Raw genomic sequence first — 12,678 nt, 5'->3', positions numbered from 1 at the left:
CCCGCAAGTGCGGCAGATTTGTGGGAACTTCTGAACATTTCTGAACAATATCTGAATGCAATTGTAGAAAGAATGCCTCCATTGTGTGAAGCTGTTTTATCAGCTAGAGCGGCGACTGGGAAGAGGCAAAAATCTAGATTTAATTGGCGAAACAGTTTAACTATTATTTTTATCTTAATCTGCTTATTTGTTCTCTGCGTTCATTTCACAGCACATTTGAGACTTTAAACTGTGTAAAAATCAATAAAAACTGGAGGAATTGAGGTGTTTCACCAGATATATATATATATATATATATATATATATATATATATATATATACACACACATTAAAAGGCAGGCCTTTACATGATGATGGTGAGAGGTTTAAAAGTAACACTTTGTAATAAGAATGAAACCCTCGTCCCGCAGCTGGAGTGCGGTTTCTTCTTCTCACTTCTCAGGCAGATGCTGAAGTCTCATATTCTCAGTTCTGTAGATACCTTTTACAGAAATATGAAATGAAATATTAACCCCTCGTCTCACTGCAGCGGCGGCACAGCTTGGCAGGAAGCACATTTATACCTCCGACAAGCTGCAGAGAAGTGACACCGATCAGAGCAGAGTCTGACTGAACAGACTGAACTCCAACAAAAAGACAAGTTGTTCTTGGTTTCTGCTCCCCTGATAAAAAGAATAAACCATTCAGCGGATTACTGATGGCTGAGATGTAAATAGTTTGTCTAGACAGATGGAAAAAGTTATTTCCCCTTGTTTATTTAAATAAGTTAGGCCGCCTGCACACGAGCGTTCCGGATTCCGCTAGCGGATTTTCACGCGCGTATGGTACCTAAATGTGCTTGCGGATAGGTGCGGATGCGTGAAAAATCACGCACGGATATACGCGGATGTGTTGCGGAAAAAAACGCGCAGAAAAACCAGCAGACACCCCTTATTGTAAACCCAACCCCTAGAGAACTGCCCATTCCTTGGAAAACAGCTTAAAAACCAACACCCAGACTCCGTTTTGTCCCTCTTGCTTGTGCAAGCACCGTTAAATTATTCTGGCAACATGCTTTCACCCGGTGAGCAGATGTCTTTGTGGGCATGGTTGATCCATGTAACTTTTTTCAGGCGCTTCTCCAGCGTGACTTTATTTCAGTCACTGCAAAAAAATTCACAAGAGGAATTCATTACTACAGATTTTGCATTCTTACATCCTGCATTGGCAAGAAATACTACCTATCTCCCTCTACAAATTTGCCTGTGAAGCTCTGTGCTGTGTGTTGGGACGCCTCCTACCATGCCTACTTCCTGTAGTCATAGCAACCAGTGACTCCATCCGCAGCTGCACTGCGGATGTACTGCGTGAAAAAACGCACCCATTCACTTGTATTGGAGGCTTCACGCGCAGAATCCGACCCAAATTAGAACAGGTCACAGATGTTTTCACGCGCGTGAAAAAACGCGATACAAATCCGTCCGTCTAGGGACAACTGCGGATCCTCATAGGAGTATATTGGCTGCGGTCTGGGGCAGATAGGCAGCCTGCACACGGGCGGAAATCCCGCCGCGGGATTTCCGCCACTGAAAGTTTGCATAGGAGTGCATTACAATACGCACTCCTATGCAGACGGCCGCGGTTTGGCCGCGCAAAATCTCGCGCGGCAAAGAAACCGCGGCATGTCCTATTTTTGTGCGGGGCACGCACTCACCCGGCCGCCGGCTCCGGTCTGCGCATGCGCTGGCTGCGCCGCAGCCAGCACATGAAAGGGCTGGGGCCGCCAGGCGCGAGAGAGTACGCGCTTGTCCCTGCAGGCTCTCGGGTCGGGTCCCGCGGCGAGATTTCTCGCTGCCGGATCCGACCCGCTCGTGTGCAGGTGGCCATAATGTGCCTAAAATAACGCGCTGGAAATTCCGTTCGTGTGCAGGCACCCTATGTAACTTTTTACAATTTTCTTATCTCATGTCCACAGAAATGTATCAATATATTTGCTGTATCTGATGGCGCATCTATTTGACAGACTAATATGGTAGCTACGCCAACTAAGCTAGATTTAAGTTTAAATTTGTGCCAATTTCTAGCATAAATTATAGTAACGTTAAGTAGTAATGTGCAGCCATTTTCCCAATCCCACACAGCGTTTGAAACGTGTCAGACATCAGATCAAAAACGTCTTAGTTTTTGGTTCTTGTTCCCCAGAAATCTGTCTTGGAATTCTTACCACATAATGTACACCCCATTATCTTGTTATTTTGTAATGCCAACTTATTACGCAGCACTATCAGGTCATTTTTTATTTATTACCCCCCACCAAGCTGGGTACTCATTTTACCAACCTCGGAAGGATGAGTCGACCTTGAGCCAGCTACCTGAACCATTCGGAGTTTGAATTTGCAACCTTCAGGTCGTGAGCGAGAGCTTACAGTCTGCGCCACACAAGGCATTGTTCAGTGCCCTCCGTAGAGCAAGGATCAACTTGCTCCAGCTTTGAGTTCAATTAACGTAATATCATTTTTTACTTAAATCAGTATTAAGATCGTCCATTTGTAGGTCAAACATAAATTAATTAAATCGTTAGTGCCATCAGGAAAACACTTGTTCGTATGTCTTAGTAGTTCTTATGGACATCTTAGTTGAGTTCCTCCCTCAAGCCCCTTTATGAAGATCCCCCTTTCACTCTGCAGTACTTGGGCTACTCATGGATTTCAGGTAATTTCAGGCCTCGTGTAACACTACATTGGAGGACGGTGACATGGTCTACATCCATGATCGTGACAGTCAGTTGTCCTCCGATGTGTTCTTCATGTCATTAGATAGAAAACATTTCCTGATCGAGTGGTTTCTTACTACTTAGCACCTCCAGGTTATCTGCATCCCACACGTTACATGCACCGATTGCACGTTTGCATGACTCTAATGAGGTGACTAATGAGCACAAATGCCACATTTCTCCTGAAACTTCTGAAAACTTGAAAAACTGTGCTAAAAATATCACAATGGGCAAAAAAGTAGATCTGAACCCTCCAAATATCTGATCAAAGTGGGAGGGAAATGTAAGATTCAGTTTTGTTTGGTTTTTTTGTATAATTGTGGTTACAAAGTTGTACTTCAGTCTAAAGATGAACAAAATGGGCAATTTTAACAAAAAATAATTTCCTGGGTTAAATTGAAAGGGGTTTTTAGGTAAAAACTATTGATGACCTATCCACAGGTTAGGCCATTAATAATCGTTGGGGATCTGCCGCTTGTGATCCCCAGCGATAAGCTGATTGCCCGGCTCACTCTAAGGGCTCTTTCACAGAGGCATTGCGATTTTCGGCTGCCTGCATCGTGGCTTAAAATTGCATGAACGAGGGGCAGCCGCGACCAAGCCCCTCCCTGGCAAGGGGAGGGGGTAGGAGCTTAGCTGAGCTAGTGCGCTAAACTCCCTCCCCCTTCCCTTGCCCGCAGCTCCCATAAACTTTGTCAGAGAGGGAGAGGGAGTATATAGTACACTAACTTAGCTAAGCTCCCTGAATGGATGCATTGGAATCCAATGCTTCAGATGGTCGCGATTTCCGGCTAAATAGCTGCACTAAAACGTTTGTGTTAAACAAGCCTGACTTCCAGTACTCATTCAGCATAGAAGCACTTTACCATGTGCTCCTGGCGTCCTCATTGTGGATATATTTCAAAAGAGATGTAATTAGGAGGGGGAAATGCGTTGGGTTAGGAGGATTGATATGATTTTTTGTAGCGTCACTATATTTATGGATTAGTCAGTATGGACATTACCTTCTAGTGTTATTGTCTTTGAGATGACCCTGATGTTTATCTAGTTGTAAGCTATGTGGATTGGTGATTTATGGACATATTAATATGATTACCTTAGCTTTTTTGGTTATTTATTGTATAATATACCTGTGTAAGATATATTTGGTTGTTAAAGGAGATAAAAGTATCTTCGGTTCTGTCTCTAGTTGTTTATAATAATAAGATCTTTTTCTTACATTTTCCCCTGAAATTAGGGTGAGATGGGGCAATTGGGTTCCTGGTAGGGTCGTCCTTTTTAGGACGGTTACCCCACATATTTATTATTAGGTTAGGATATCGGACATGAACAGCGTGTGATAGGCTTCTTTCCCATTTTTAACAGATGAAATAAAAGTTACATTTTATGTTCCATACCGCACATATATTCTGTGAGTTCTCACAGGTGTCTAATAACCTGAGACTGATGCTCACAGGACTTGTTTTGTTAGCTTGTCATATTGGAGATGTTTTTTATGGTTTAGTAGGTCTCAGAGTGCTCTCCTCTCTAGCATTTCCCAGTAAAGTGCGCTATTTTATTTAGAATTTTAATGAAATCTGTAATGACGGCTATGAGTGAAGCTTCCAGCCCACGTGTGAACAAGCCCTTACAAGAGCAGGAAATGCATTACAAAATAACAAAGAAATCACATTACTAGATCATTAGTAAAGCCTGCAGGTCCGAAAATGGAGCTAAGCCACATTGAAGGCAACACATGCGTTAACTTGGTTTTAACCGTTGCAGCTTTTGTTTTTTACCGCAACATGTGAACACAAAGTATAAAAACACCAACCGAAAAGTCAATTTCAATGGAACGTAATCACCACTTCATGATGATGAAAACAGCCATGAAACATTAGGTAAGAGTGCGGTGTGCGATGCCGGCGGAGATACATCCTCCTCTTATAGTTCCTGTAATGTCTTGTCTATTTAGTTGTTTATGTATTTTTGTACTTTTGATTAAGGCCGGATTTACACAAGCGTATGCTCATATGCGCACGCGTGAGTGCAGTGTTTTTCTGTGTATTGGCGTATTTTACACAAAAAATCACGCACCGATGCTCCCAACATAATTAGTCTAATGAAATGCTCAGGAAAAACATGCTTATATGAACAAACCCATTGAAATAATTTTCAACTCAAATGGGGGGGAAGGGACTTGTTATTTGTATAGCATCAACTTATTCCGCAGGTAATTTGTTTATTAGCCCCCACTAAACTGGGTACTCATTTTTTTTTACCAACCTCAGAGGGATGGAAGGCTGAGTCAACCTTGAGCTGGCTACCTGAACCAAGTGGGGATTGAACCCACAACCTTCAGGTCGTGACTGAAAGCTTAGGACTGCCTTAGCACTCTGTACCACATGAGGCCCATGTGGTTTTGATGTATGGAGCAAGCACAAACTGGCAAGAAGGTGAGATTTCAATTTATCCATTAAAGTGAATGACAGGCAAGAGCTGCTTATGATGGGCTTAGCGCCTCAGCCAATCAGAAGCAGCTCTTTCAGCAGGGGGGGATTTGAATTCCCTGCCTACTGAAAGAACTTCAGTGCAGAGTCGGGGACAGCGCAGAGAGGACGCGGTTGAGCCCTGGCAGCTGAAAAAAGGTGAGTATGCTTTTTTAAAAACTTTCTACACCAGTTTCGGTTGCTTTTCTGGGAAGCGTTTATATTTAAAGCCCTTTCCTGAAAAACAATTAAGGGGTGAAGGCAGCTGGATCCTCTACCTCAGCTGTCATCTGTGACAGCTGCGGTAGGAAATTCTTCATTCCCTGCGGGGATGAAGAAAACATCTGTCGCATGTGGCAGATGTGTTCTTCATCCCCGTGGGGGACACCATTAGTACAGGGGCCACTGTGGGATGTCACTATTAATACTGGGGCCGCTGTGGGATGTCACTATTACTACAGGGGCCGCTGTGGGGTGTCGCTATTAACGCTGGGGCCGCTCTATGGGGTGTCACCATTACTACAGGGGGCCACTGTGGAGTGTCACCATTACTACAGGGGGCCACTGTGGGATGTCACTATTACTACAGGGGCCACTGTGGGGTGTCGCTATTAACGCTGGGGCCGCTCTGTGGGATGTCACTATTACTACAGGGGGCCACTGTGGGATGTCACCATTACTACAGGGGGCCACTGTGGGATGTCACCATTACTACAGGGGCCTCTCTGTGGGGCATTGCTATTAATGCTGGGGCTGCTCTGTGGGATGTCACTATTACCACTGGAACCTCTGTGAGATGTCACTATTACCACTGGGGCTGCTGTGGGATGTCACCACTACTACAGGGGGCCACTGTGAGATCTCACTATTACTAGAGGGGCTGCTGTGGGGTGTCGCTATTAACGCTGGGGCCGCTCTGTGGGATGTCACTATTACTACAGGGGGCCACTGTGGGATGTCACCATTACTACAGGGGGCCACTGTGGGATGTCACCATTACTACAGGGGCCTCTCTGTGGGGCATTGCTATTAATGCTGGGGCTGCTCTGTGGGATGTCACCATTACTACAGTGGGCCACTGTGGGATGTTAATATTACTACAGTGGGCCACTGTGGGATGTTAATATTACCACTGGGGTTGCTCTGTGGGATGTCACTATTACTACAGGGGGCCACTGTGGGATGTCACCATTACTACAGGGGCCGCTCTGTGGGGCGTTGCTATTAATGCTGGGGCTGCTCTGTGGGATGTCACCATTACTACAGTGGGCCACTGTGGGATGTCAATATTACTACAGGGGCCACTGTGAGATGTCACTATTACCACTGGGGTTGCTCTGTGGGATGTCACTATTAACGCTGGGGCTGCTCTGTGGGATGTCACTATTACTACAGGGGCCGCTCTTTGGGATGCCACTATTAACGCTGGGGCCGCTCTGTGGGGTGTCACTATTACCACTAGGGCCGCTCTGGGGGATGTCACTATTACCACTGGGGCCGCTTTGTGAGATGCCACTATTACCCCTGGGGTCACTCTATGAGATGCCACTATTACTACAGGGGCCGCTCTGTGGGATGTCACTATTACCACTGGGGCCGCTCTGTATGATGTCACTATTAACGCTGGGGCTGATCTGGGGGATGCCACTATTAATGCAGGGGCCGTTCTGGGGGATGTCTCACACGCAATTCGAGCAACTGCAGTGTGTTCTCGTGAGTAGATGACGTTTAGTGTGATTCACGCTAAACGTCATCTATTTGTGAGAACACGCTGGCCTGGATCCCGCGCATGTGGACAGCCGCTGGACAGGATCCAGGAGATAAAGGAGAAAAAACGCTGCGATAAGCCATGCCCTATTTTTTTTTGTAAGAAAGGTGGCAACCGTAACTGTAGTCCATCTACAACACTAAACGCATAAGGCAAATTTCACACGGGCGAGCGCGATATCTGGCCGTGAAACTTGGCCTGATATTGCACTCATGCATGTGCGACTTACCTGCGGAGGCGAGTGTTTGTGTTAAAAACGCCTCTCATAACCCCAGGGAAGTGGTGGTCCTCCGGCACGGCTGTAAGGATCTGCACGTGTGTACTATTGTTTTCAATGGGAAATCTCGCATTACACTCGCTTGCACCTCGCACGCCCTGCAATGTTTTTTCTTATGCGATTTTCTCGGTCGTGTGAAAGCGCCCTAACTATGACCGTGCCGCATAGCCTGATTTATATAAAATGAGACAGCTCGGACTGGGCGAAAACGTGTGTATCTGGGTAAAGAACTGGCTCAATGATAGTAAGCAGAGGGTGGTAATAAATGGCTCATACTCTGATTGGGCCACCGTCGCTAGCGGGGTGCCACAGAGTTCAGCATTGGGCCCCATTCTGTTCAATATATTTATCAACGACCTAATAGAGGGGCTGCACAGTAAAATATCAATGTTTGCAGAGGACACAAAATTATACAAGATAATTAATGCAACGGAGGACAATGTGCGGCTACAAACAGACCTGGATAAGCTGGGGGCTTGGGCAGAAAAATGGCAAATGAAGTTCATTGTGGATAAATGTAAGGTTCTGCACATGGGCAGGAGAAACGGATGTCACCAATATACACTAAATGGGGTACTGCTAGGGAAAAGTGATATGGAAAAGGACCTGGGGGTACTAGTGGATTGTAGACTAAACTGGAGTTACCAATGCCAGTCAGCTGCTGCAAAAGCTAATAAAGTCTTGGGGTGCATTAGGTATAGGGGCGAAGGATGAGAACATTATCCTTCCACTATATAAGGCACTTGTCAGGCCCCACATGGAGTACTGTGTACAGTTCTGGTCACCGGTGCTCAGGAAAGATGTTGCAGTGCTTGAGGGGGTTCAAAGAAGGGCAACTAAATTAATAAACGGAATGGAGGACTGGAGTATCCAGAGAGGCATCAAAATTCATCCTGGAAAAAAGACGGCTAAGGCTGCCTGTCCATAGGTGTTGCGAAATCCCGCGGTGGATCTCCGCCGCGGAAGCCACCGCCCTATAGTAGGAGCCGGCAGACGGATCTCCGCGGTGAGGCTATCTGACAGATAGGCTCACTGCAGAGAATCACGGCAATTCGCAGCATGCTGCGATTTGCCGTCCGCGAGCGGAGAATCACTATGATTGTCCGCTCATGGACAGGGGGGCTGCGCTTTGCATAGCAATGCTATGGAAAGCGTGCATTGCGTTCCCCGCGGCCAGATTATCGCTGCAGGGAACGCAATGCAAAAGCGCCCGTGGACAGGCAGCCTAAGGGGCGACCAAATAACTATGTATAAATACATGAGGGGCCAATACAAGGATCTCTCCCATGATCTGTTTATACCCAGGACTGCGACAGTAACAAGAGGGCATCCGCTACATCTAGAAGGAAGCAGGTTTCATCACCAACATAGAAGGGGGTTCTTTACTGTAAGAGCAGTTAGACTGTGGAACTCTCTGCCTGAGGACGTGGTGATGGCAAAATCAATAGAGGAGTTTAAGGGGGACTAGCGGTTTTTCCAGAGCGCTATGATATTACAGGATATAGACATTAGGTGACCAGCGGGGTTGATGATCTCAAATGGTGATCCAGGGATTACTCTGGCTGCAAATATAGATTCGGGAAGGATTTTTTTCCTGCCACAGGAGCTAATTGGCTCAATGTTTTTTTTATTGCCTTCCTCTGGACCAACAAGGGGGTTGAAACAGGCTGAGCTGGATGGACATTGTCCAACATACTATGTTATTATGTTACCTAAACTCCCACAATGCACTGCACTCTATAAAGCAGTAGGAATGTGAATGCAGCTCTGGATGTGACTGGAGTGAAGGAAGGTATTTGCGCAGTTCCTTGGTATCATACGTTCTATATTGTTGTGTAGCTCTGAAATCTGTAAATCGCAGCTCTGATCTTGTCACGCTGCATTCACAATTCTCTGGAGCTTTGATGACTGGCAGAGACTTTTCTCTCGCAATTTCCCGTTAGATGACAGGTAGTCGACTTCCTGACCGGAGAATAAGACGATTGCGGTTTCTGCGGACGAAAGCTACAGTAAAATGCTGGAAATTGTCGCTATGATGGTGTGGAGGCGCCTCAGATGAGCCTCCAGTAATCAGGTCTTACAGCAGCTTGTAGGGGAGGACAACCCTCATCATCTGCTTGGTTTGGGGACCCTACAGCAATGTGACAAGCATGTTACATGACAGTTAGTGATACAGCGACCACAAAGAGCCACCGAGATGCAGATTAATGCCCGTGACCCCGTGAGTGGCATATAGATGGGCAGGTTGTGGCAGCATGGTTGGGCTAAGAGCTGCCAATCACTGTGGTACAGCCCAGCTTGGTGGGACATGAGGTGGAGGACCTTGACCCCAGTTTAAGGACCGCTAGGGAGATCGTGCCAATATTTAATAAAATGTCTTGTTAAACCACAACAAGCTGACACCGCCAGAGATTAGCGGACAGCAGCGGTTTTACGATGTCCATACAATTAATAGTGCAACCGTGTAATATGGGGTTGACTCGAGTCCTCCAGAGTGGGAGCTGCTCCTTCTACTGGCTCTCTGCCCCAGTAGTAGTGAAGGGGGTCTCTGAGATTGTATCACACATAGCAGGATAATAGGATTAGATACACAGCTCATCAGACAATATTATACAAAGGATTAGATACAGCAGCTCAGTAGACAGTATCACACATAGGATTAGATACAGCAGCTCAGTAGACAGTATCACACATAGGATTAGATACAGCAGCTCAGTAGACAGTATCACACCTGATGGCAGAGCAGATAATATCAGACCTAATGGCTTAGCTCATTAGACAATATCACATATGACAAGGTTAGATACACTAACTCAGCAGACAGTATCACAAATGATAGACTTAGATTCAGAATTTGAGTGGACAGTATCACCTGTTAGGTTTAGATACAGCAGCTCAGTAGAGAGCATGACACATGATAGAGTTAGATACATCATAAAATACAGTGGCCTGTATTACATATGATAAGCTTACATACAGCAGCTCAGTGGATAGTACCACACATGATGGGATTGCATACATGTCTCAGCAGAAAGTATCAAGCATGACTGGCTTAGATACACAGCTCATAAGATAGTATCACACATGACAGGATTAGATACATGGCTCAGTAAATAGTATCACATAAAAGAATTAGATACAGAGGCTCAGGATGCAGTACCACACATCATAGGCTTGGCTACAACAGCTCAGAAAGCAGTATCACGTATAATAGGGTTAGATACAGTGGGCCAATAAAATAGTATCACACGTTAAAGGATTGGATACACAGCTCAGTAAACAGTATTACACATAAAGGAATTAGATACAGAAGCTCAGCAGGCAAAATTATGCCTCATTAGATTATTATGAAATTCAATAACATTTAGTTATCTAGTGCTGTGTGGTTCCCAATTGCTAGGGTTAGATACATCAACAGTACAGGGGGTTGCCCTTTGTACTGCAGGCTGCTATGGTATGAACACCGCTGTATATGGTGGCGATACTGGTTCAATGATGTGCAGTCCAGGCCTCAATACACTGCAGTCAGCCAACCAAAGATAATTTATTGTGATGTCACTATCAACTATGTCAGCTAAACAACTCAACTCTGCTACATCCATGGGGGGGGTGTAAGCATTTTTAGACTCTGCATATTGGGGATACATAGTCACATGTGCAGCATTTATATTAGGTGCCTCCTACCTTCTTCTTCTGACCGGGGTCCTTGTCCGAAGCGTTGGACGGTTTTCGCCGTAACATCTCGGATGACTTTTTCTCTTGGCCTCGTAGATACAATTGGTTAATGTATCAGGACTGGCGTAGATTTGTGCTCGTCCTCTCTGGTGTGATAGCATACAACATATTACAGGAAGCCAGGTCACATGATCTGCCAAAAAAGTAACTTCTTGCTCGGAGTGTTACTGCAGGCTGAGGAGACCTGTAAATGAGGAAGGAAACCGCAGCAGTGATGCCCCCCCCCCCCCCCCCCCCCAGAAGAGACTAGGATACTGCTCAGCCTGTCCTATTATCATACAAGTCACTGGTCGAGGGGCTCCTGGTGACCTGGGTAGATGGGTGGCAAAGATCAGGCCTGCTGTGGTTCTAATACCCAATGCCCACATATAGCACGGGTCTGGATCTCTAATTTATGGTATTGGGGCTGTGGTAATGAAATTTTAGATTACAACGAGTGATATCAATCCATGGAATGGCGCTTGTAAGGTGACTAATGACGGGCTTTAATGTACACCAATGACAAGCATTTTTAAAAGGTCACTTCTGTCTAAGTCTGTGTTCATGTCAGGTTTTGATTTTTATTAGTACCATGTTGCCGTACATAAAATTGATTGACTTTAATTATTTTGGTAATTGAAATAGGGAGAAAACAGGAATGTTCTTAATGTTCCACTAGTGGGTCTGATCGCTGGTATAATAGTATTCCAAAAGATTATTGTCCGCTAGAATAGGTTCTCACTTGTACAGGGGAGCAAGGTACAGCAAAGGATATACTGATTGAGGAAACCCCCTGACTCTATCACATTCCTTGAATGACAAGGCTTTTACTGAACTTAGCATTGTCAGGTGTTAAACAGCCAAGATCAGGGATAACACAGATCTTTGAAATTTCCTCTGCCCGTACCATGCAGCCGACATTATGATACACTCTATTGTGGAAAACAGTACTGCTCCCAATATACAAGAATATAACTACTATAATACTGCCCCCTATGTACAAGAATATAGCTACTATAATACTGCCCCCTATGTACAAGAATATAACTACTATACTACTGTTCCCCTATGTACAAGAATATAACTACTATAATACTGCCCCCTATGTACAAGAACATAACTACTATAATACTACTTCCTATGTACAAGAATATAACTACTATAATACTGCCTCCTATGTGCAAGAATATAACTACTATAATACTGCTGCTATGTACAATAATATACCTACTATAATACTGCCCCCTATGTACAAGAATATAACTACTATAATACTGCCTCCTATGTACAAGAATATAACTACTATAATACTGCCCCCTATGTACAATAATATAACTACTATAATACGGCCCCCTATATACAAGAATATAACTACTATAATACTGCCTCCTATGTACAAGAATATAACTACTATAATGCTGCCTCCTATGTACAACAATATACCTACTATAATACTGCCTCCCATGTACAATAATATAACTACTATAATACTGCCTCTATGTACAAGAACATAACTACTATAATACTGCTGCCTATGTACAAGAATATAACTACTATAATGCTGCCTTCTATGTACAAGAATATAACTACTATAATACTGCCTCCTATGTACAAGAATATAACTACTATAATACTGCCTCTATGTACAAGAACATTACTATAATACTGCCTCCTATGTACAAGAATATACCTACTATT

General features: G+C 44.7%; 1 protein-coding gene across 1 annotated transcript in view; it reads right to left on the bottom strand.

Moving 5' to 3' along the window:
- Positions 1-11,090, bottom strand: part of SASH3 (SAM and SH3 domain containing 3) — a 44,881-nt gene extending 33,791 nt beyond the window's left edge. Inside the window, exon 1 of the mRNA XM_066581439.1 lies at positions 10,951-11,090. Within this exon, the coding sequence (XP_066437536.1) occupies positions 10,951-11,007 (57 nt within the window). The 5' untranslated portion in view covers positions 11,008-11,090. The remainder of the gene's footprint in view (positions 1-10,950) is intronic.
- Between the last annotated feature and the right edge of the window lie 1,588 nt (positions 11,091-12,678).

Source organism: Eleutherodactylus coqui, chromosome 10 (genome assembly GCF_035609145.1).
Source record: "Eleutherodactylus coqui strain aEleCoq1 chromosome 10, aEleCoq1.hap1, whole genome shotgun sequence".
NCBI classification, from domain to species: Eukaryota; Metazoa; Chordata; class Amphibia; order Anura; family Eleutherodactylidae; genus Eleutherodactylus; species Eleutherodactylus coqui.
The sequence above is the reverse complement of the archived record's forward strand: the minus strand, read 5'-3'. Positions and strand labels throughout refer to the sequence as shown.